This window comes from Aplidium turbinatum, chromosome 12, assembly GCF_918807975.1.
Source record: "Aplidium turbinatum chromosome 12, kaAplTurb1.1, whole genome shotgun sequence".
NCBI classification, from domain to species: domain Eukaryota; kingdom Metazoa; phylum Chordata; class Ascidiacea; order Aplousobranchia; family Polyclinidae; genus Aplidium; species Aplidium turbinatum.
In genome coordinates, this window is record NC_137483.1 from 5,828,109 (window position 1) to 5,852,893 (window position 24,785).

The 24,785-nt window shown below is 36.4% G+C and overlaps 2 protein-coding genes across 7 annotated transcripts in view; one reads left to right on the forward strand and one right to left on the reverse strand.

Annotated features, from left to right (window-relative positions):
- Positions 1-24,681, forward strand: part of LOC145781075 (uncharacterized) — a 67,600-nt gene extending 42,919 nt beyond the window's left edge. For 3 of the 6 annotated variants that reach the window (XM_082592818.1, XM_082592822.1, XM_082592823.1), the window contains exons 6-8: positions 6,644-6,691; positions 9,244-9,361; positions 14,413-14,636. In XM_082592818.1, the coding sequence (XP_082448944.1) occupies positions 6,644-6,691; positions 9,244-9,361; positions 14,413-14,485 (239 nt within the window). In that variant the 3' untranslated portion in view covers positions 14,486-14,636. Of the gene's footprint in view, positions 1-6,643; positions 6,692-9,243; positions 9,362-13,821; positions 14,637-19,118 lie in introns of those variants that run through there. The other 3 variants (XM_082592819.1, XM_082592821.1, XM_082592820.1) reach the window with 3 other exon arrangements.
- The window catches only part of LOC145781078 (uncharacterized), a 446,514-nt gene that overhangs the window by 188,940 nt on the left and 232,789 nt on the right, over positions 1-24,785 (reverse strand). The gene's annotated exons all lie outside the window — the stretch shown is intronic.

Here is a 24,785-nt window from a genome sequence, read left to right on the forward strand (position 1 = left end):
ACTGTTTGGCAGAGACTTTACTGTTGCAAATAATTCCAGATTTCTTTTCCGATAATCCTTTCTTGGCTTGATGTGTACTTTGCTTCAAAGAACGAATCATGAACTATCCTGTCTTTAATTTTAAGGCATCTGAGAGTATGCATTCGCCATTCGCACTGTTTTATTTTAACTGGATAAAACTTGATGTCAAATGCTATTCATAAAAACAAAAAAATTTGTTGGAATAAATTCTTGTACTTTAGTTGACTGTGCAATTTGTTCATCGTTCTACCAAGCATTTCTTGGTTCATCAGAAACTTATTTTTAGAATTTGAATTTTCTCAATAATTAAAATAACCAACTGATTGAAATATCAAAAATAAACAGAAAAATTGAATATTTTTTGTTTCAAATTCAGCATTTAGGCTATTGTTGATCAAAACAAAATATAGTTGAACATCATTGCTAAACATGGAGGGTAATATTTTTAATTCAATTGAAAAGCAACTTGATTCATACACTAAAGGGGTTTTGACCAGTTTTGACCAGCAATAGGTGGTCAAAACTGCCCGGTTTAAACCGATCAACCCTAACCAAAACACGTCAAACGAGAAGCGAAAAATATACTAGAGTAGTCTATCACGAGTCACGACCGCACTGTTTGATTTGTGTGATGTAATAATTCCAAAAATAGCGATAAGTGAGCAACGCGATACGCACGCTGTTACAGTATTAGTAATTCACTTTAAATAACTCATGGGGGGAAAAGTAAGTTAAGTTTGGGTTGATTCAACGTTCGAATCAACAAAAATCGTTTTAATTTCCCGGCGGGTTATATTGCGTAACAACAATGCCCAATAAAAACTTTACGGTACATTTGTTTTACATTAATTCGACATCTAGCGACGTTGATTTATCATAAAATAATGTTAATTGCTCAACCAGGTACCGATAACAAATTCATAGCTTCCTGCGAGAGGATTACCTCGATTTACGTATACACCAGTAGTTCTCAAACTGTGCGTCACGACGCCCTGGTGCGTCGTTTCACTTTTCCAAGGGCGTCGCAGAATAATAGCGTTTCGTGGCTGAACTCAGTATAAGATTATAAAAATGAGATTAACCCTTTGAGGACTTCTGGGACGCATGTGTCCCATGCATTTAGCCGATTACACCGCAATTAACTAAACAATTTGCCACTGCTGATACCATAACGTAGTATTGGATGTCTATCCTTCAAAAAAATGAAAATCTAAATCATTTTTCTAGGTGTAACTTCATTTTGAAAACAGTGAAGAATTGAGGTTGCAAGTGCGTTTTTTTCCCTTCAAATTTGCGAAGTATGGGCCTATTTATTGACTTGTCCAAGCTCGAGTCAAAATTTGCAAAATACTTCCCGGAAAATTTTTCAAACTACGAATGGATTCGTGATCCTTTCGCAGTAGGAAATCCGTCATATTTTTGGATTCAATGAATGACGATTATCCAATCCAGGTTAGAAAGCACTGCGAATTATTACCCCATTCGCCACGTCGTATTTATGTGAAGCAAAATTTTCTGCCTTGGCGGTGATAAAACCAAATATCGATCACGAATAAACAGTGAAACAGAAATGCGGGTGGCAATTTCAAAAATTCTCCCAAGATTCAATAAACTTTATGAAAACAAACAAGCCCACACGTCACATAAAATCATATGCATTGCTTTTTGTTGTATCAATAAACAAAACTTTAATCACAAGTTTCCTCATTAACTTTTATTTGCTGGTGCGTCGCAAGTCCAGAAAACTTTTCCAGAGGCGTCGCAACAAAAAAAAGTTTGAGAACCACTGGTCTAATCCAATTTCTAATTGAAAAATTTCAATTTTTGACTTAAATTTTCTAAAACTGTTTTGTTTTTAGGACTTTACCTGTATTGTGTGCGAACATATTTTTACTACTTGTAAATGCTAACCAGGCTTTCTCCCTGTATTCAGCCTCACCGACTACAACACCTGCACCGACTACAACTCCTAGCCCAAGTATGCTATGCTTTGTCAAGCATGTAACTTTTAGATGCAGCATGATATGAAGCGCAAATCGCTGTACTTATCTTTCGCCACAGTATTCGCCAAGGACACAAAGTGATCATTCGTTTTGTATAAATACTAACAGCATGTCCAATCATGCATTATTAAATTGTGTTTTTAAATTATGATACGCATCAAATTTAAAAGTCTACTTTGATCAACTCTAGTCTAGTGAGTTTACTGTGGTGTAAAGATACAAACGAAATAATTTTATTAAAGGGTATGTTCAAAGCTTTTCGATTTTAGGAAATGTGCTGTTTAAAACAAAATATGTTGCTTCGATACTGACTTTTTGTTTTGTTTTCATTGTGAGGTAAGTTTGATATAAAAGAATTTTCAATTTTATTCCAAACCTAAAACAAAAGTGGAATACCTGAACATCTGAAAGCCCAACAAAGCAACGTAAACTAGGTTGGTTACTAAGTATTCTCAAAACAATAACCTTAAAAATATGTTTCTATCTAAATTTTAGCTTCAGCTCAAAATTGCTTGGTTTTGATTTGATTTTAAATATAGCTTATTTCGTTTCATCTCGAATCGCTTAACAAAAAGCGTAGCTTTGTTTTCGCAAAAAAAGACATCTAACAGCCTTAAATTGAAATGGAAATAGAAACGGTTTTGTAATTCTACTTTGTCTAGGTTGCGTAGCGATTAGTCTTCTTACATGTAGTTGTAGTGTATCATCTTTTCTGAAGGTTGGAATTGTTGCATATATATCAAACAGTGTCCAGACAATGAGACAGCTTATCAATAATTAACTGTACACAAAATAGAACGCACATAATCAAAATCATCAAAAAAAAGTTTGACACATCATAACATAGATGGTTTGTTTTAAATTATTTTGTAACTTCTGACGGTCACTTCCATAGCTTCCATGGTTATTTTCTTATTAAAATGTCCAAGAAAAATTGTATAATATTGTATTATGTTAGAAATTCAATAAGGCTTTTCACCAGACATTAAGTTCAATAACAAGATACGTTCTTCTGGTGTAAATTAAGCTGAACTATCACAAGATGTGTAAGGTGATAATCTGCGTTCATGCGACGTTTCGTTAATCAGATACAACTGACTTCTTCAGGAGGCTTTCATCTTACCTATTTGTGTTTTTACAATCACATGATTCTCGGTGATCTGTTTAATTATCATCAAGTTGCTTTTAGCTTACCTGGCTTTTTTGAAGAACTCGTGTGTGTATGTGAGGACACGTTGCAATAAATGTTGAAAACTTTCAAATAATATGCACTAGAGGTTTTTGGGTTTAAGACACATAGTACTCTCGGTGTGAACAATTTTTTTAATTATGTTCTATCTTGATGGATTTTACTCATTGCAAAACTATGTCATTTGACATTTTGCCAGGGAAAATTGAAACTATTTTAAAATTTAATTTCGTTGTTGTTTGTCTTTGATATTTTGGCCTCAAAGGACGCTGCAGTTCTCTTGCAGTCATTCATTTGCATGTCTCAACAAGACTGGTTTCAAAAATTTTCAACCAAACAACGCTTTAAAGTGTTTATTCTTTTGAATAAAACTTGATCCCGTTTTTGTGAATTTTAACATTTTTCCTGTATTTATTCTTTACCCTTTAAGTCACGTAGCTACTTCTGCACCGATAGATAAAACCCTTTATTGATCCACAGCTCCTACTAGAACAGGCAGTATTCAGCAGAAGAAGATCAACAGTTGAGCGAGTAACATTACCAACACAAAACATTGAAAATGAGTTTGAAACCAACTTAATATGAAGAGAATTCTTCTCTACCTTACTATAGCAACGATACTGTTTGGCAGATACTTTACTGTTGCAAATAATTCCATACCGAGCTATTGAGTTGATCCCCAACTTGGTATTATCCTTAAAACTTGCTATTGAGGGAAAAGGTGACAAAGACAACTGAGAATTGGGAATTGTAGTCCACAGGAATCTGCTCTCGTCTCATTGTTGTTTAACCTTTATATGTGGAGGACACCTTGTCCAAGGATCTGGACACTCCTACTTTCTATCTGCACCAATGGGGCCTCTTGCTGAGTAAAATAAATACTGCAATAGATTGAGTTTCGTTTTTAACAGCATGATTGTTAATTGACAGCACAGTTAATTGTCAGTTAATTAACAGCACACAAACTCAACACGCAGCATTCACTATAGCAGCCTCAAACCGAAGAAAAAAGCGCTTACAATTTCTCACTAGTGTTGGTTGTTGTGGTGCAAAAGTGTTGTGTGGGGCTTCGCAGAGAGTGCGAGCTGTGAGTTGCAGATGGAAAGTCATATTTATTATCAAGGCTACTTTATAAGTTATCTGTCATGATTTCTTTCTATCTCTTACCAGGAAAAAGACTTGGAAAGGTTCAATGACGTAGTTTAATGGGTTATAACCGAAAAGCAGTCAATTAAATGTCGAATAGTTCTACTAGTGAAATGATATATATGAAAACGCTTGAAGGACTCCAATGAATGGTTCACCACTTCCAGCAATTAATCAAAGTAACAGTAAACAATAATAGATTCCAACGCTTGCGGCTTTTGATTGAGTTTAACGTGATCCACTCACAGCTTCTCATACGACTCTAATTTCAATCAGAAATTATATTAGCATCAACTTTGCTTTACTCGTATTCAATACTTCAACTCTCGATCAACAATAATCTTTGCGTCTATTAACAACTGCTACTACTACAACAATGATCTCTCATCATCATAATAACCAACTCATCATAATCAACTCACACAATAATAATCATTACTGGTACGCAAATTACACCACTATTTATAGAAGGTTTTTCGGTATAGTAACTTCGAGAAGGTTAGGTAATGTTACATCATAGGACTTATGGTTCTGTCAAGTTGCATTAAATCGTAAACAAGCCGAAGCCTCTAGATTGTCACGTAGGGAAAAATTATTCTAGAAGATTCTTACATAATAATGATTTCGCAATCAGAGAGCCATTGGTAAACATCCTTGTGACATCATGACAAACGATATTGGCAATTGTAAAAACAACAGAATGTTCCAGAACTACGTCACATAACAACGATTCGCGATCAATAGGCCTGATCTCCATTGACAAGGACTTTGGTAGTGAGCAATTGATGGGTACTCTGATCTTCAAAGCGATAAATGAGAGGTTGGGTACTTTTACCGACTTTGGTAGATTACTACAATTGTAGTGAGTTGAATTGTAATATTTGAGTGTGTAATGTTTGACCAAAATAAATATATACAGCTATGGTTTAATAATGTTTTCATGCAGACAGCACCCAAACAACGAAGTTTCCACCAAACACCAGTATGTTATGTGTTTTTTGTTGTTGTTTTTCTCAAATTTCAATCATATTACAATCTAGAAATTAATTTCCATTGATTGTCTATAAAGTTATAAGAACACAGTTGGTTTTGTGACCACTCTTGCCACGCTAATGTTGCCTTGATATCGGTGATGATACTGTCACTCAATGATATTGTCTCTCGGCTATACAGCCAGTACTGAAACCCTATTTAGGGACGGGGTGTCAATCATCTCAACATCGGCACGAGACACAACAGATATAACCATCCTTATGAAGTATCAGTGCATGCTTACTTCTTGACGTGTGGGCAAAGGTAGTCTTCTTTTTAGCAACCACTGCGTAGTTTCGAAGAGACAAAATGTTACTATATTTTGACTTTGGGAAACGAAGCCTTTTGGTTGAATAACACAACGAGCAAACTTAGTGTCCAATTTCTGTGGTCATTTTCTCAAGAGCCATTTAAATGCAAGTGGAAAGTAACCTTGTCCTTATGTGTGAGGGTGGTTGAGAGGCCAAATTCACACACAATTTTATGCAACACATTTAATCAGAGCCGTGCAACATGCATACATTCTTACATCAAACACAATTAGTACTTTCTAATATCTCTAAAGCCTGTTTCACCCTTACTGGGAATTATCAGCTCTTTATTCAAATAGAATTCTATTAATACTAACTATGTTTGATGTGATTTGCTATGCTTGGCATTGATCACTTTTGTAGTATTGATACCATGATACGTTACATGCATTCTTAAGTTTGGTTCGCATTATATTTACCTGTAAAATTCTACGTTTTTTTAGAGCATTAATTTGCTCATAGCCTGGTTCTTTCGTATAATTAATTTGTTCAACAGTGCTTGTACATAGTATAGTTGTTTTGTAATGTCACTATGGTAGTATTGTTAGTGGATATTAGGATGTGAAGTATAGAACATTTCGAAAATGGATGTGTTGCACTGTTGCTGCAGCATATATTTTCAAAGTTGCTCCTCTTAGGATGTGCATTGTCATGGTTGGTGAAAGCCATCAGTGAAAATAAAATAAGTTATTATACATGCTTTTGCTTTTACTTTCTTGTTCATCGTATGAACATTGCAATTATGCCTAGGAAAGTAGTTAGGTGATTGTTAAATATTTTTCTAGAATCATAAAATCTGAATAAAAAGTCTTTTTGGATTGTTCAACAATTTGAAATGAAGTAGTTGGCCATCATTGCGTGTTTGAGCTATTCTGTGAACAATCACCGGCTTTGTCTCCCAGTTTCGTTTTAATACAACAATTTTGTAACGTTTCATCCAGATCCAACAACTGTGACTCCCCCTACTACTTCAAATACTACTGGTCCACGTATGTTATATTGTTGTGACAACTTGGTGATATTTAGTCTTCAAAAAAGCACTGCGAATCGTTCATTGCTTGTTGAGATGTTCCTTCACATGCAATATTTTAACATGCACGTGAAAACGTTTTCAGTATTAATTTTGCTTCAACTGTAATTTATCTAACCGGTTTGCTATAATTTCTTGTTTTCTTGCATGCGAAAAAGCTTAGTTAGAGCTATGCAAATTGTGGCAGAATTGCTGGTTAATTTTTCAGATTTTCTATAAACAGCTCGTCCTTTTTCTTATTTCACCGATTGTTTTCTTAAACTCAAAAATTTGTATTTGTATTAGCAACCAACTTGCTACAGTGTCTGCATATTGTGCTACTGTAATGACAACTCCTTGAGGTTATTTATTCTTCATCCCAGTTTACCGTTGATATGCTTTTTTATCAACTTGTAATTTTATAGTAGATTTTACAACTACAGAACTGATTGAAATATACTGGTTTGGTCATATCTTTATCGTTATGTCAATCATCCAGTTTGTTCACCCGGTCTTCACTTAGTAACTGCGACTGAAAGTGGTGTCTTAGATTCAAGTATCGTTGGTTCTGACTGCTACGCATTTCTATTTATAATTAACTGTACTAGAGCAGTTATTGTTACCTTATGGGTTACTTACCCCTCGTCGCCCTCGAAGTGGAGCACGGGTCACTAAAAATGTTTGCTTGAGCATAAAAAAGCTGGTTAGCTGGAAGTATCAATGATAAATTCGTAGGTTGAGTTAAGTACCGATATTTGATTTGTTGAAAACGTACGCGTTGGTTTTATTAAATGAGATATTGAAATTGATGTTACTCAATCGTTTTTCTTGTGGTACACCTAACAATGGCTTAGAATCTAAGCCATTGTATGGAGCCAGATTCAACATCTTATTCTGAATTCTCAAGAATATTTTCGTACAAAACAGTACTGATAATCCTACTTTCTCACGTTTTTCTCACGATAATCTCATGTTTTTTCACCAATCGTTATTTTCGCTTGGGTACCGCTTGGATATACATAAATCAAAATGTTTTGTATCTAGGCTTATCCACAAAAGGAAGTGAATTGAAAGATGTATATTATTGTCAGTATTATTTAAAAAACGACCGTGCTGCCACAGTGTGTCATCACTTGGAATAACAGTAGGCCGTACAATAACTAGACCGTGTTACCGTTAATCTGCTCGTCTCATTTATCATATCTGATGTTATCGTTAATGAACCTGATGTAGGCTTTGATAAGTTGGTGAATTTTGTCAGCGTTCCGTTGTTGTCCGGTATCCCTAAGCGTTCTTTGCTGGCTAACTGATTTGTTTTGGCAATTGGGTAAAAGTTTTGTTTGCTGTCGGTAACGGGCGCACTCCCAGTGGAGTGGTCACCTGGATAAAAACCTACTACTACTTTTCGTTTCTAATGTGTGGTAGGAATTGCATTCGTCTTTGAGTTATCTTGCTTACTAAATACGCACACGCTTCAGAACTTCTGCATTGTTGCATGACTTGTGTACGAGTTCGAGAATATTCCCTTGTAGAATCACATTTCTGCGGCTCAGATGTTACGAGGAGTTTACATTCGCACTGAAAAATTAACCATGCAAATATTTCGTCTACTGGGCCATCAATGAAGCGGCAGAAATCAAGCTACATTGTTGAATTCACTAGTTGTTTACTATTTTTTTCTTCATATAATTTAATTCTAATTTTCTTTTAACGCTAAATGAATGTTTTTTTAACACTTACTTATAATTAATCATTTTCCGTTGTATTTTCTTGACCACATGTTTTGGTTACTTTGTTAAACCTCAACTTTTAACCTTACTTACTACGCATGATTCATGGATAAACGGACAGTATTGTATATACTTACCGTAATTACTTATTGTTCTCAATTATGCTCATTTTTTTTTTATAAAAACTAACATTTTTATTCAATTTATTTTGAGATACAAAATCCAGCATTTTTTTAGCTTGTGAAAAGTGGACGACAAATTATTGCAATTTCATGAATCGATTATTATGTGCTCTTGTAATTTGTCACAAGACTTGCTTGCTATGAAATCTATTCTTTTGTAGCTTTTGATATCATTCAATACCCGGTACCCCACACGAAAAGTAATTTGAAACCAGTCTTAATTTTCAAGAAAAGTTAATTTACAAGTCACAGATTTCATTTTTTCCAATTTTTAAATTCAATCGTTTAATTTTCGCTTTTGCACTTTAATTTTTAAGTAGAATAGCTCTTTTTATCTGGTGCAAATATTTCTTACAATTTTTATAATAAGCTTCTGAATCATATATTTTGTATCTCATAGACGAAGAACGCCTTCGGAGTGACATAATGCTTCTCAGACAGCAACATCCGTCATTATAAATGTATGGAAATGATATATACGGAAACATTCTTATCTGTCATAAAAAATGACGGCTATTGCTGTCTGGGTTGTTTTCTGTTTTGTTGACGGCTATTTCCATTACTTTTATTTTGGTGTTTGGTGTAAGAAAGCTTCACCTAACACTGATGTGTTTCTTTAGCGGGCGGTTGTGGGACTTCATGTGGGCTGGGCGGCGGAGCAATAGCGGGTATAGTGATCGGAGTCATTGCCGGGATTGGTTTGGTGGTTGGGGTTGGTTTTTTCGTCAAGTTCAAGTTGTAAGTGCTGTACCTTTTACTGTGTTACTGCTAACGGCTTTTTGTGGAAAATTTGTATATATCACTATCAAAAGAAAACATCTCCATTTCAAAATATGGATAGAACAAAAAGGTTTTCATCTTAGCTGTGCTCTAAAGAGTCTAAACGAGCACATCTAAAATCTAGATTTCATCATATATATACTAACTGATAATGCTAATTGCTAGAGCAAAGTGATTTTAAAAAATAAAGAATTTTTAGGTATTAATTTTCTTTGCAACGACTTATATTTATAGTCGAAATGATAAATGTAAATCAGTAATTAGGATTAATCTCGCTTATCATCTATTATAATCTAATACAAATAAATTACCTTGCTGGTGAAGTTCATTCTTTTGCATTAATTTTGTACAAAAGCATAGAAATACAACTATTACTCGGCTTGCTATGTTTAATGAATTGCTGGGGTTACTTAAAACGTCCGAGCCGGCTCTCTGCAATGATGTAAATTATTTAAACTCACGCCAAACTGCTGCAGTGCTTTTTTTCTATTGTTGGGAACAGTTCACTATGCAGATAGATTAACTTGGTTTTGTTGCAATTTTTTCAAAATTAAGAAATGTGTGCAAGCCTTCTCTTAACAGCTGTTGAAATGACAGCACTAGCCTACTGGTCTTTTTGAAAACACTATTGCTGTAAACGCTGTGTTCTTGCAACATCCGCAATGCGGATGTTGCAAGAGAACATGGAACTCTTGCATGGCATGATGAAAAGGTTTAAAATTAGCATCAAACGTTGTCTGAAGTTGTGAGGTCCATAATTTTTTCTTGTTTTATTGCCTGGCACCAGAGGGATCGCCTCTTCTTCGTTGATTAGAGGGATCGCCTCTTCTTCGTTGATTAGTTTATATTAGCCGTATGGTGCCTACCTTGGCCTTCAGCCTGAAATTTTGAAATACTTGTAATAGTTTGCATTTTGAAAGGGATTAGTGATATTTATAATCATTTCGATCTTTATAAATACCTTAAACCGTAGGGTGTTAGTCGTAGCTTCGCAAATGTGTTGTTCTGTTACCCAGTCAACAGTAGGCTGTACCAAATTTTGGTAACTTTGTCGGATTACTTAGCAAGTTTCCCAAAAGTTGTGGCTTAGGTACCTAATCAAAATGCCATATAAATTTTTTGAAAAAAAATTGGTCTTACGCCTCCTTGTTTGTTTGTTTGTTTATCTTTATCCTGCATTGCGGGAAAGCGGACTTGAGCGCTATGCATTGGTGTACGCCTTCCGACGTACACCTGACCCACGCTGCAGCCGACTGCAATGTCTGTTTCCGGTTGTCTACTCTATTTATGACTGAAATTTGGTACTACCCATTACTCGAAATCGACCACTGGGTAGAGGCAATTATCGTAAAGTTTCTTGCCCAGAGAAACAACAGCAAGTGCGGGTGGCTGGAGTCGAACATACAGGCTCTCGACTGCGAACCCAACGCGCTAACCACTCGGCCACCCTTAATGCTTGTTTCCATGACGACAGGCCCAAAATTGACGAAACAGCTATAACTCCGGAACCACTAGAGATAGAACCAAAATTTTTTCTTCAAAAGATGCAGAACACCCAAGTTCCTATCTGTTGTCAATACATTTTGTAGACCTATGTGCACCACTTTTCCAAAATTTACAAAAAACGTGTTTCAGCCTACTGTATTTATCAGCAACAACTGCAAACACAAAGGCTCAATGAAAATGAATTAGTATAAAAGCTAACATCCTATTTAAGCAAATCAACAAAGGTTGAATAGTTTCACACATCAGTTAGCAAATAACACTTCTCTAAACTTGCACATTTCAGCATGTCTACATTGTCTACCTTGAATAAAACATAAAATACTGTACAAACAGTCAGCAACAACTAAACAACAATCGATTGGCAATATTAAGCTAAAATCTCACATTGCAACCAAAAAAGTTTAGCTTTGTATCACAGCTTTGTATATACAATTGATATTGACATTCCCAGGCAAAGAACATTACACAGTGCAATAATACCATTATAGAATAGAATTGCTGAATATATTTCAACAATAAACTAAAATAATTCATAGCAATAACTAGTTTATGCCAGAAAGCACAATGCAACATAACAGGCTGTGGTCCACAGTCAATTGATTGTTTAATCCATCACAAAACTCATCCTTGCAACTTCAACAATAGTTTAGGTGCTGGTGTTCATGGTCTTGAAAATACTTGTTTAGTCACTCTTTCACTGGATGTTGCTGCTCCAAGGTGAGCATGTCGTAACTGAGTGACCATTTTTAACAATATTTGCTGTTGTTGCAATGATGTGCTGCTGTTCGGACAAGATTTTCCTAAAAGAGGTCAAATTTCTGACCCAGTCAGAAAAGACCACAAAGAGTTCCTGTGCTTAAGCTTGATCTATTTAGGAGTCTTACCTGAAGACACAATTTTTTCAATAAATGATCCTGGTGCCATTTCCCATGCACGTTGGATGGCCAAAGTAATTTATACATTGAAAATTGATTTGTTTCTTGTGATTTATCACTTGAAGCCTTGGTTAACTTTTACTAACCCAACTTTAGCGCCAGCTGCAGATTTGAAACTGCATCAAACCCCGAGGACCGATTTAACATCCATGGAAAGAACCTCTTCCAGTTCAACCCATTAAGCTGCAAGGATGATGCCAATGCTTTCAGCATACCTCAAAAAACTGGACTACCATTTATGATATTTGTCAGAAAAACTAGTCGTTTTTAGTAATGTCGTACCCATTGGTGACAAGAAGCTATGGTGAAATCTCGTTTAGAATGCAAGAATAGCAAAACCAAACTTTCATTACAACAAATGCCGGTTCTTTATGACACTACAACATTGGCAGACTTGATTGGTCCTGATTCTTGGACACTGATTGATATTTTGAATGTTGACTGGTCTTTTCTAAAGACTGATCCAGGGTGTTGGAATGTTAATACATCATACAAACATGCTCAAGCCTAAGTACAGTCACTCAATGTTGTGAATGATGCAGCAGAACGGGCATTGGGTCTGTTGACTGCCTTCCACACCGGCAAAGTAACTAAAAATCCGAAACAACAGCAAATATTGCTAAAAATGGTGTCTCAGTACGTGTTCAACTTGGAGCAGCAACATCTAGTGAGAGAGTGACTAAAAAGAGTCTTTTCAAGACCATAAACACCAGCACTCCAGCACCTAAACTATTGTTGAAGTTGCAAGAATGAGTCTTGTGATGGATTAAAGTTAAACAATCAATTGACTGTGGACCACAGCCTGTTGTGTTGCATTGTGCTTTCTGGCATAAACTAGTTATTGCTGTGAATTTTTTTAGTTTGTTGTTGAAATGTATTCTGCAATTCTATTCTATAATGGTATTATTGCACTGTGTAATGTTCTTTGCCTGGAAATGTCAATATCAGTTGTACAAAGCTAAACTTTTTTGGTTGCAATGTGAGGTTTCAGCTTAATATGGCCAATCGATTGTTGTTTAGTTGTTGCTGACTGTTTGTACAGTATTTCATGTTTCATTCAAGGTAGACATGCTGAAATGTGCAAGTTTAGAGAAGTGTTATTTGCTAACTGATCTTTGCTACTTGTTGGTTTGTTGTCATCAGTCGAATCCAAGGCTCACCACGTGGAGGTTGACAACTTGAGCCTGCGGAGTCTGCGGAGCGGTAGAACAAACAATGCAACACATACTCCACAAATTCCCCATCTTACGGCCCCCAAGTGGAATCATTGGTATTCGAAAACTGGACCCAACTACCGTATCATGGCTGCACGATGAGGCATTGCCAATCTAAGCTACTACAGTACTACAAGTCAAACGAGAGAAAAATGCTAACTGATGTGTGAAACTATTTAACCTTTGTTGATTTGCTTAAATAGGATTTTAGCTATTATACTAATTCATTGCTTTGTGTTTGCAGTTGTTGCTGATAAATAGGCTAAAACACGTTTTTTGTAAATTTTGGGAAAAGTGGTGCACATAGACCTACAAAATGTGTTGACAACAGATAGGAACTTGGGTGTTCTGCATCTTTTGAAAAAAAAAATTTGGTTCTACCTCTAGTGGTTCCGGAGTTGTAGTTGTTTCGTTAATTTTGGGCCTGTTGTCATGGAAACAAGCATTGAGGAGGCGTAAGACCAATTTTTTTTCAAAAAATAAATATGGCATTTTGATTAGGTACCTAAGCCACAACTTTTGGGAAACTTGCTAAGTAATCTGACAAAGTTACCAAAATTTGGTACAGCCTAGTCAACAGGCATTGTTTTAGCCCTAAAGTAAGGTCGTTTGAACTACCAGGAGCTGCATGATTTTGGCGGCCTTTTGGGGCTAACTTGCAATAAATTATTTTTTTCTAATTTATGTGCAATTGCTTTTTAAGACACACGGTGTTGAAATGTTTTTCGTGGTGTTTCAAACCCAAACATTATTTTTTTTCCAGTGTCGATGGGTCCAAATAAAATTCCAAAACAGAACTTCGGTTGCTGTTATTCTTCTAATTGCTGCGCTTGTTGTAGAGACAAAGACTAATCATGTCACACTCATGCGATGTTCTATTTTGGACTACTCTACTACTAGCTATAAATAACCCAGCTATTTGAGGCATACTAATTCTTAACACTTTTACGTAGCATTTTTCGTTGGTTAGTTATTGAACATTGCAAATTATTTTTCAATTACGTACGCAAGCGACTGTATCCTTATTATTTGGTTGTATCAAGAAAATTACAAAGTACTTTGCAAAAGAAATTAATTTTTTAATATTAATTCTCACCTTGTATTTTACTGAATATAAAATAAGACTGTTCACCGAGCATTTAATTACAAAATAATATCTTGCGTTCTTCTGGTCACTTCTATTGTCAGTCGCCAGAAGAACGCAAGATATTATTTTGAGTGACTTCATGACTTTGTTCTTATTTATCTATTTTCAATAACTTCATCGTCTTCGGGGCAATATCATGACACACTACTGACTTAATAAAAAAAAATTATCATCCCTGTCTTCCTTATCGATCTTATGAATCTTCAGCTCTTCTTACGAGGTGGACGCCTACCTTCGGGGAAAAGAACATCATGCTGTAAAAAATTATGAGACCACTTAAAAAGTTTTTGCATCTCGAGCAAGCATCTGGTTCCACCTTTTAATACGAGATCACTTCACCTTTTTAGTACTATATTTGACGTTCACAACCTTTTTTGATGTTGATTGTTTTACAAAATCCACATGCCGTATATATTAATGAACGCGATGTGTTTAGCAGTTCACTTGTTTGTTTCCTACAACATGGAATACAAACAATTATTTAGTTTGTTGATTTTTCATTTTTAATGTTTAAATCAAATATACTAAAAAAAGTCAAATGATCTCATGGCCTTGCCCAATGCCCCGGTCACAAAACTTTTTCGAAGCCCCCTGTCCTTATTTGCATATCGCGCATCCGCACTCAACCAGGTTATCAAGCATATAGAATAGAACGTAGCTATATCTACGGCTGTAGTGTTGCCAGATAAGGAATTTTTCCATAATTTGAAAAATGTTTAAAGCCGTTGAAGACAAAAACTTGAAGTTGAAGATAAAAACTGATTTTGGAAATTTTTAAGTTCTGGCACTCCTGGGCAGAGAGCAATACTCTTACCCTAGCCTTTACCCTGGCAACACCTGCCACAAAATAATGCTTTTTGATTGCAACCATGGCAACTAGTGCCGTAAATATAGTCACTTCGTATTGAATGTTCTGATTGGTAGCTAAGCTAGCATCCAATTGACAAAGACAAACGTCACTGGCTTGGCTGCAGTTGCCACGATATGCAAATGGAGGCAGAACGTACGTTGAAAAAACTGAATCCAAGACAAGTGTTTCCCCGAGATTACATTACGTCTGACCATACCCTATGGTCTAACCCTCGAATTATCGTAAAGTCGTCATCACAAAACAGCTAGGGTTACCGGGTATCGAACTCAAGACTGTTAATTTTGGGCTTGGTGCAATAACTGTGCCATTGACCATAAAACACCTTTAATGAGAATATTCTCTGAAGTACTGCAGCAACGAATATATATCTTGACTTAGTCGGCTATTGATGGTATCTTATATTGTTGTATTGATTGTGATGTAACACTGCACTTGTTGCTGATGTTGATTATGTCTCACTCGTTTCCTGATTATGTTTTTGTACTTTGCAATGATATCTGCTCACTTACTTACTTTTATGGCAAGCGCCTAAAAGTTTATTTCTCTTGTGCACTGCTATAACATAGATCAGGGTTTCCCAAGCTTTTTTAAGCCACAGACCACTATTTATGAACCTCCTTTTGTGGACCCCAACCTTATTTTGCATCATTTTTTCCGTCCAACCAACGTGGACTTTTTATATCCTGTTATATTGTCACGGATCGCCAGTGGTCCACAGACCACAGTTTGGGAAACTCTGATATAATGAATCCATGTGTTTGTGTACCAGGTGATTTTATGATTGCTTTTATTGTTGATTTGAGTTGTTGGGTTGAATATCTTCAACCATGCTCTTCGTCGTCGTGTGAGCCTCTGGGGCCGAGGGTCTATTCATTTACCACCCCAGATTCACGATGAAGGTGAACTATGTCTTATACCCGGAATGGCCCGTTTCGGTGAGTCCGATTCGGTGAGTCTGATTCGGTGAGTCCGATCCCTTAACGGGAAATTTTTTCAATTTTTTTTTTTAAATTATCGGGTACCGTAGCCTAATTTTCATTGCCGTTTTAGGGTTAGGGGTTCGGGTTAGGGGTTAGAGCAGCGGTTCTCAAACTTTTTCAAAAAAATTGTTGAACGGCCCCCTTGCGATTTTTTCAACGACTCACGGTCCTCCAAAACTTAAGGCAAATTAGCGCAAAAACGGCAAATGATTAATAGTTTATTTGTTATATGCAATTAAAAATGCACACGTCAATAAAATGGGTGCACCTGCTTGGGTGTTATCACTTCTATGTTAGGTTCCGTTTGGTTCAATATGATCTTGATGTGTTACCAAATGTCTTTTCAGCTTGCTAGGTTCTAGAGCAGAACTTGCTAAAACTTTACAGCACAGCACGCACTGCGGCTTTTTTTTCTCCTCCAGAATGTATCGCAGTGAAACCAAATTGAACATAGGAATCATCGAATCTTAATTTTTTTTCGAAGCTGAGCCATTTTCACTTTTTGTACTCAAATTTAACTTAAAAATTCAATCAGTAAAGTAAAAAAGTTCTTAATTTTAGGCTAAATTGAGTTTGACTGAGGCTAAAAAAGCTAAAAGTTCGGAAAAGCATTCAATTCAAAACTTAAATCAGTAAAAATAACCAGCCTTAATCAACTTCGCCTAACCCCTTTTTAGTCAAGTATAGGCTATTTCGTAATTCTGTTCTTGATCTGGTAAACGCGAGTGTTGTAGGAGTACGTCACCACTATGCACTCCTTGATGTCACAAAGGCGATAGAAACGAAACAAAGGCTATCACAATCAAACGAAAGGCCGGGCTTAAAAATCAGTGTGGAGGGATGACAAACCAGCTTACTAAAATATATCTGTTAAGTTTGGTTTGGAAAATAAGTTGCCTGAAAATTTTTACTTCCCACAAAATTTTTTTCTTCGGGATCGTGTTAATTTTGTTGGAAGGTGCTTCGCGGTCCTAGAAAATTGTCTCGCGGACCCCAAAAGGACCGCGGACCCCAGTTTGAGAACCACTGGGTTAGAGGTTAGGAACTCACCGAATCGGACTCACCGAATAGTAGCAGACCCTCTTATACCACCCCAGATTCATCGTGAATCCGAACCATGCTGATCGTTTATTACGAATGCATTTAACATACTACAAAGTTTGACGATTTAATTATGCGATTAACCGTATTCGTCCGTCAAACGCGTGGTTTCTAGTTGTATTTTGTTGGAATTTTTGATAACGAACCAAATGCACTGTATAACAGGGGCTTTCAAGCTGGTTTGGCCAAAAGCTTTTAACTTTGGTCTTTTCAAATTTATAAGACTTTCTGTGATACAGAGCGATTTTGACAGTAAGATCCGAATGAAATATACCACTACCTGTTCTAAATCTAATTTGTTCTTTTCTATTTAACATCAAGCATCTTCTACGCAAATAACACTATCTACAGCAGCTGTGGCTTTTTTGCAGTTAGTGGCTTAACTAGCTATTAGCTCATTAGTTCCCAGCATGAGTAGGTCAACTACTATACAGTCGTGTCCATATTAATTGACTCAAGCAGGAAAAAGCATACAATTTCAGTTATTCAACGTTTTTATTATTTATTTTACACAATACATTTCAAAACCTGGTGTTAATAACTTATGTGGCCACCTCGATTCTTCAGCACCTCCTTCACACGCTTTGGCATCGATTCAACAAGCTTTTTGCAGTTTTTTTGCCATTCTGGGTCTTTATTCCATACTTGAATAATGGCCTCTATGAGTTTGGTTTCTGTAGTGCAATCGAGTTTTTGCAAACGAGATTTCAAAGTTGTTCAAAAGTTTTCCATTGGGTTGATGTCATCAGAGTTTCCAGGCCAATCTAGAACGTTTATCTTAAGTTGATGAAAACTCTCTTCATTTGCTTGGATGTGTGGCATGGAGCAAGAACTTGCTGAAATACCTCCCCACCTTCAGAAAATGCCCTTTTGCATCTCATGAGTTAAGGTTTGTGTTATCAATTCAGAGTATCGAGCTGAGTTCATCATTTCATCAGTTCATCCTCATTGAGAGAATGATGAACTCGGCTCGATACTCTGAATTGATAACACGAACCTTAACTCATGAGATGCAAAGGGCATTTTCTGTAGGTGGAGAGGTATTTCAGCAAGTTCTTGCTCCATGCCATACATCCAAGCAAATGAAGAGACTTTTTCATCAACCTAAGATAAATGTTCTAGATTGGACTGGAAACTCTCCTGACATCAACCTAATAGAAAACCTTTGGTCAATTTTAAAATCTCGTTTGCAAAAACTCGATTGCACTACAAAAACCAAACTCATAGAGGCCATTACTCAAGTATGGTATAGAAACCCAGAAATTCAAAAAAACTGCAAAAAGCTTGTTGAATCGATGCCAAAGCGTGTGAAAGAGGTGTTGAAGAACCAAGGTGGTCACACAAGTTGTTAGCACCGATTTTGAAATGTATTGTGTAAAATAGATAATAAAAACGTTGAATAACTGAAATTGTATGCTTTTTCCTGCTTGAGTCAATTAATATGGACAAGACTGTATGTACTAACCGTGTGTAATAGAGTAACACTAAATGTTATAATTTAAAGCAGGGATTCTCAAACGTTTTTAATTTGTGACTCAATCTCTGAAAATCATTTTCTATAAGACCTCTTGGTATGCAGTATCCAGTGCAAACCAACCTGTACAGGGTAGGCTCGTTTTTAATTTGTTAAGCTATCCTCAAAGTACGATTTACGACCCCATTTGGTGTCGCAACCTGTAGTTTGGGAAGCCCTGGTTTATAGCACCAACTTAGCTGAAGCCATGGCGTCACTCTTGCTAGTAATACTTTTCTCTAAAGTAAGTTTTTCCCTGTTACATGTCCGAATTGCAAGAGTAGCCTACCGAAGGTTGGTAGTTCTATTCTTGTCGAAAGCGGTAATTTGTGTTTTGACTAAATAAAACGACCATTTATTGCCTATATTTTTGAATCACTTAAATCCTTCAATGTAGCAGAATTAATTGCTTTTTCAAATATGTATTCATAACTGTGATGTCTATCAGGTTTGGCAAGCGTTCAACCAAAAAGATTTCCCCAAAACAGACACTTGATTGATTGTTTCTGTGTCATCTCTTCCCACTCCTGAACAGCTTGCAAGCAAATGCAGAGGAGGATAGTCAGGTGAAAGAGCAGCAAGACATCAGTAGCTAGTATCTGCTAGTCAATGGCGTGAAGTTTGCCCATTTCTCGCCTTATCTTCAAATACCCTTTCAGAAGACACTAATTGCTCTAAAAAAAAATCCAAGATTATTGCAGAATATTTAACCATCATTAACGTCCAAACACTTGCTATTTGAGGCTTGTTTCAGTATCTCCTGAGGTTCACCGATATTTTGTGACTTTTTTAATAATAAAGTTTTTTTCGTTTTTAGGGAATGTTTTCAAAACAGCCTTGCTGTCCAGTACTAGCCTGAGCCTCTTGGCTAGGAGTTCCCAATCTCTTCCCCAGACCGCAAATCAACTGTTTGTTTACATTGATTCAACGTCGACTGCAGACGTTGACTCAATGTAAATAAAGGTTGATTTGCTTTCTGGATTGTTCATAAAATTCTGAACATAACTAACATTCCAGCCAGCAAATCAATTCTTTTTTATATGGATTCAACGTCTGCAGACGTTGAGTCAAATGTAAAAAAGGATTGATTTGTTGTCTGGGATCTGGCGTTTCAGAAAATAATTTGACCTTGCACACTGACCTGTCTTAATCATAAAATCCCGTACGGTAGTTTTAATCTTTATAGCCCTATAACGTGGTGAACATTCAAACGCTTCAACCGCTCCCGCAAGTCTTTGCCCCCCAAGATTCAATTTTACCTCCTCTAGGAGGTACGTCCGTTTTATTTATTTTTTGTAGAAAAATTGGTGTCACAGGTTGGGAATCACAGACCGGGGCGATGAAGGCCACAGTTTGATAACCCCTGTTGTATAGGGTTCGTTGTCAATATTTATAAGTGGGCTGTTGTATAAATTTTGTACATATGTTTTAGCCTTTAAAAGATCAATGCAAAAGCCTTTCGTAAGTCATTTGCAAAGTCATAATTTGGATGTAATCGTATACTAAACATTTGCGAAGCGCAATCTCACAAACAGGTCAAGTCAACCATATCATTTTTTATCCATTAACTTTTCACAGTAATTAATGACTTAGTTTTTCATTTTTAAATTTATATTAAAAATCGTGTTCCAGAAAGAAAGCAGTTTTTGCTTAAAATATGTGTTGTATTTTATTTTTTCCATGTTATGTTGTACTCTGCTGTATAACTTGAATCATATTATGGTCATGTACTGCTGCGACTGTAAAGATTTCAGCAAACGCTTTTGTCAACCATATAATTCATTTTAATTCGACCCTAAGTGCATTTTTAATCGTGATTTTAAAGCCATCATTGCAGTGCTGAGAGTGTTACTATAGCATGAAAAAATGCTTGAAATTAATTGGCTACATGCACACATTGCACAGGCTTGCCAACATGCGAACTGGAGGCCTGACTGAAGGCCGATGGAGTTTTGATTTTGAACTTTAGGCTAAATTTACTTCATATCTCTTTGAAATGTTAGTTTCGAGAAGCCAAAGTGTGATCACTAAATCTCAAAGCACCTAATTTTACGTTTAAAAAAAGACAGTCTTGTCACCGGTGTTGCTTTTCGGTTTCGGTTTTCCGTTTGTTTATGCTTTTCGGTTTTCCAGCACAAAAGTAGCTCAAGCTATACACAAAGAGAGACTGTTTTTATTAACTAATTCTCAAACTATCAACTTTACTTGCGATTTTGACTACTATCAAGCGTAGCAGATGGGCCTCCAGTCAAGTTTAAAGCTTGCACATTGGCATGGCCTGTGTATATAGGTCGCCATGGTTACATACTGTGGCATGTTTGTTAACGTTGATGTCCAAGGTTTTACTTTTTCAAGCATTTACTTTTCCTTACAAACTTAATCGTGCTTAGTAGTAAGCTGTGCAATGTCATGTTTTTTGTTTTTCTCTAATCGTTTTGAGTGATTAATAGAGTATGATTGATGATAGAATATTTGGTTTTTTATAAGCTATTATTATTGAATGCGGCGTGAAGGAAGTGTATTGTTTGTGGAGTAAATTAACAACATCTGTCAAGTTTTTATGTATGAGCGTATGCGAGAATATGGACCTATCGAAAGTAAAACAAACCTATGTGGGTATTTCACTGAAAACTTTTTTTGCAGTTGGGTTGCTTGTCAAATGACACGATTTGACGAGTTTCCTTTTTTCGGTTTAGAAATTTCTTTTAAAGTCTTAGATTCCATATACACATTGTGCGCTTGGCATAGTTCCTCTGAATAAAAGATGGTGTCTTGGTGCACTTCGTCACAAATAGGCAGCCACGATTTCGAATCAATGTCAAAAACGATTGATTTGCTGTCTGGGTAACTGCAAGAACCTTTGTACCAAGAATTGTTTACTCTGCTCAAAAGCTAGCCCAGACAACAAAATCATTGTGCTGTTACATCAATGTAAAAATTGACGGATTTTGCTGTCTAGGTAGCATCAATGGTGACAAAGCTTTTCATCAATTTAACATACATGGTAGCACATCGTTAGTTTATTTAGCGTTTATTTATTTGATCATCTGAAATAAATCCTTTAGGTTCTTTAGCTTTTAATGATTAACGTGGGCGTTTGGTCGATCAGTGCAGTGAAGCGACAACTGCTGTTTAAACTGTACAGTACTAAACTGAAACTGGTGTGCAAACGTGCAAAATCGTTTTGGTGACAAACAGGGGTTTGGGTACAAGTTCTTCGTATTTCGCACGGCTTTGAAATCTAAACAATGTCCAATTGAAGAATGTTTAGACCCAGCTTTATTTTCATAATGTGTCACGGTATTATACAGTATACACAGAGAGTAATCTTTGTCATTTTCACATTCAAACATTACATTTTGCTGTCTGGGATACTTTCATGCATCATCTTATAACCAGCTAAGCTATGCTTTTTGTTTCCGTTAAAAGGGGAAGTAAACAGTCTACGTATTTTGATGCTGAATGTTGTTATGATAAAGCCAGCTTGCAAAATCCATGCTGTTTACATTGATTCAATCCCAACAGGCGAATGCAAAAACCATAGATTTTGCCACCTGGGATATTGTCCATGCTAGGACTCTCCAAATTTTTGTCTATGAGTTATAAAGAGTCCATATTCTCCGTGCACTATGCCTGTTTACTCTTTCAGCTTTTTTGATAAGAATCGGTACGAATCACAATATTTTTTTCTGCGTCTATTAGATCAGTGTGAACATTATTCCTGCGCTCGTTGGCAGTGCGTTTTCATGCCTGTAAGACAACTGACTGCATTGTAACAGCAATTGAGCTGCCCAGACATCAAAATCTGTTATTTTTACATTATGTAATGTAAAAATAACGGATTTTGCTGTGTGCTTTTGATAATATAAACCCTCAGCTTATGATGTTTGCTTGAATGTTATTCTGGACATGGTTAATTGAATAAGTTAATGGATGTTTTTGGTGACATGACTGTTGTGTTTGGTTGCAATATCGAGCGATTCTGAACTGAACAGATGTTGTTAATATGGGCAGAGCTGTTCATAAATTTAATGACGTCATCGAATGGCACAGTTGCCTGAGTGGTTTAAAACCGGAAGACCTCGCCTCTGCACTGAAGGCACAACTATAAAAACGAAGTAACGTTGTGACGAAATGAACCCGATACTCATGACGAACGCGGAAGACAGCGTGCCGCGTCACAATTCGATGATTTCTTATCAACTAAAATTGTGTGCTTAGGTTATTAAACCAGCCTGTCAGAAACGTAACCAAAACCTAAATGAAATTGCCTCCAATTGATGTCGTTTTGGAAGAGAAGTAGTATTACAATGCCAGACAAGTAATAAACAATCAATTTATGGGTTTGAATAAAATAATGTTATTAATTATTTAAACAACACACCAAACCGACATACAATGATACAACTAATAATTCCACTCAAGCGTTTTCGACTAAACTATGCCTCCATCAAGAAAACAATCTAATACATCTATAAAGAAACAAAGGTTTACCACAAATAATATCACATGACTGTGAAAGATTACATTTGCGGATGTTCCTATGACATATTCTGTTACAAATATAGTCACAAGACAAACGCAAAGTTGCGAAAGAACATTTCTCAATGCTACGTTCGTCTTGTGGCCATTTCCCAGACAACAAAACCCATTATTTTTAAAATAACGGACTTCGCTTTCTGGGTTTCTGGTAAATATCTTCCAACATCATAGTCCCAGCAGGTTTGTCATGTCTTTGTGTTGTTGCTCTCAGCTTGTTCCTGTGTGGATGTGGTATCTCATTTAGGTCATTTACGAAAGCGGATAGATTAATTGAGCTCTCATTCAGCGAATCAGTCCTTTTCTACATCGAATCAACGTCTGCAGACTTCAAACTTATCAATGCAAAAAAGAATGATTTGCTGACTTTGATTTGCACAATAAGACGAGCTTCGAAAAACATTTTTGTGATGGTAGTCGTTTTCATGATTGGGTTGGTCACTTTCGTTTTAAGTTTTATTTGTTCAAAGTGAGTCACCATCATTGGCAAAGCAAGTTTATGGCGTATTTATCTTCACTTAATTACGACGCGACTTTTCAGCCAACAAAAACGCCAGAACTGTGTGTTTGCACAGTTGGAAGTGGAACCACGATTCGGCTTCCTTGAAAAATCTAATTCATTGATTTTATTTTAAATTGTAGACAAGGGCAACCGTTCATCACATAACAAAACACCAATGAACATTCAGATTTTGCTTCATCATCTTGAGTTGTAATCTGTAAAACCGGTTGCGCTTGCTTCTAAACTACGGAGCAAGCGTGTGTCGCTTAAATCTGGGGTCTGCTACTATTCGGTGAGTCCGATTCGGTGAGTTCCTAACCCCTAACCCTAAAACGGCAATGATAATTAGGCTACGGTACCCGATAATTAAACAATAATAATTTATTAATTAAAATATATGTCATGGTTCGAGAATACCACCTCTTTTTTGAAATTGTAGTCAAAGTAAGGCTCAGGTTTTTTATGTTTTTCGGCAGCCGATTGTAGCAAGAATTAACAGCGATAGACACCGTGTTTCGCCCAGGCTAGGCTCGTCAGTATCGCACCGAATTTTTGCCACTTCACGCTCAGGTTCTTTGTGCAGTTTATCAAGATGCGGCTGAGCTAAATTTTGTTCACTATTCATAACCCACTGCTATCGCATTCATCAAAAATACGTTGAAAACTTGTTGGCATGAGTGATTTCACATGTACCGTTGAGTCTAGGTTTTAACATGGCATAATAAAGTCCCCCCAATAAAACTTTTTGCGCTGCTTGATGAAGTTTGAAGCAGCTGAGTTTTATAGCGGCGTTTTCGTGCTTATGCGTTGTTTTAATGCCTTTGTCCTTCAGTTGTTTGCGAGTTCACATTCTTTGAAAGACTATTTCCGTCAGTTTTTTTCTGTTTCGATCATGTTTTTTGTTTCGCAAATGTATTTTGTTTTATCGTTGCATGTATGTCATCTTATACAATACAATAAACTGTATTGCTCTGAGCGTGAAAAAAGATCTCGAATAATAGTTTGCCGTGACAACGTCTGCTAATTGCTTGAAAATAAAGCACGGAAGCAATTTGAAAGAGGACATCCAATCAA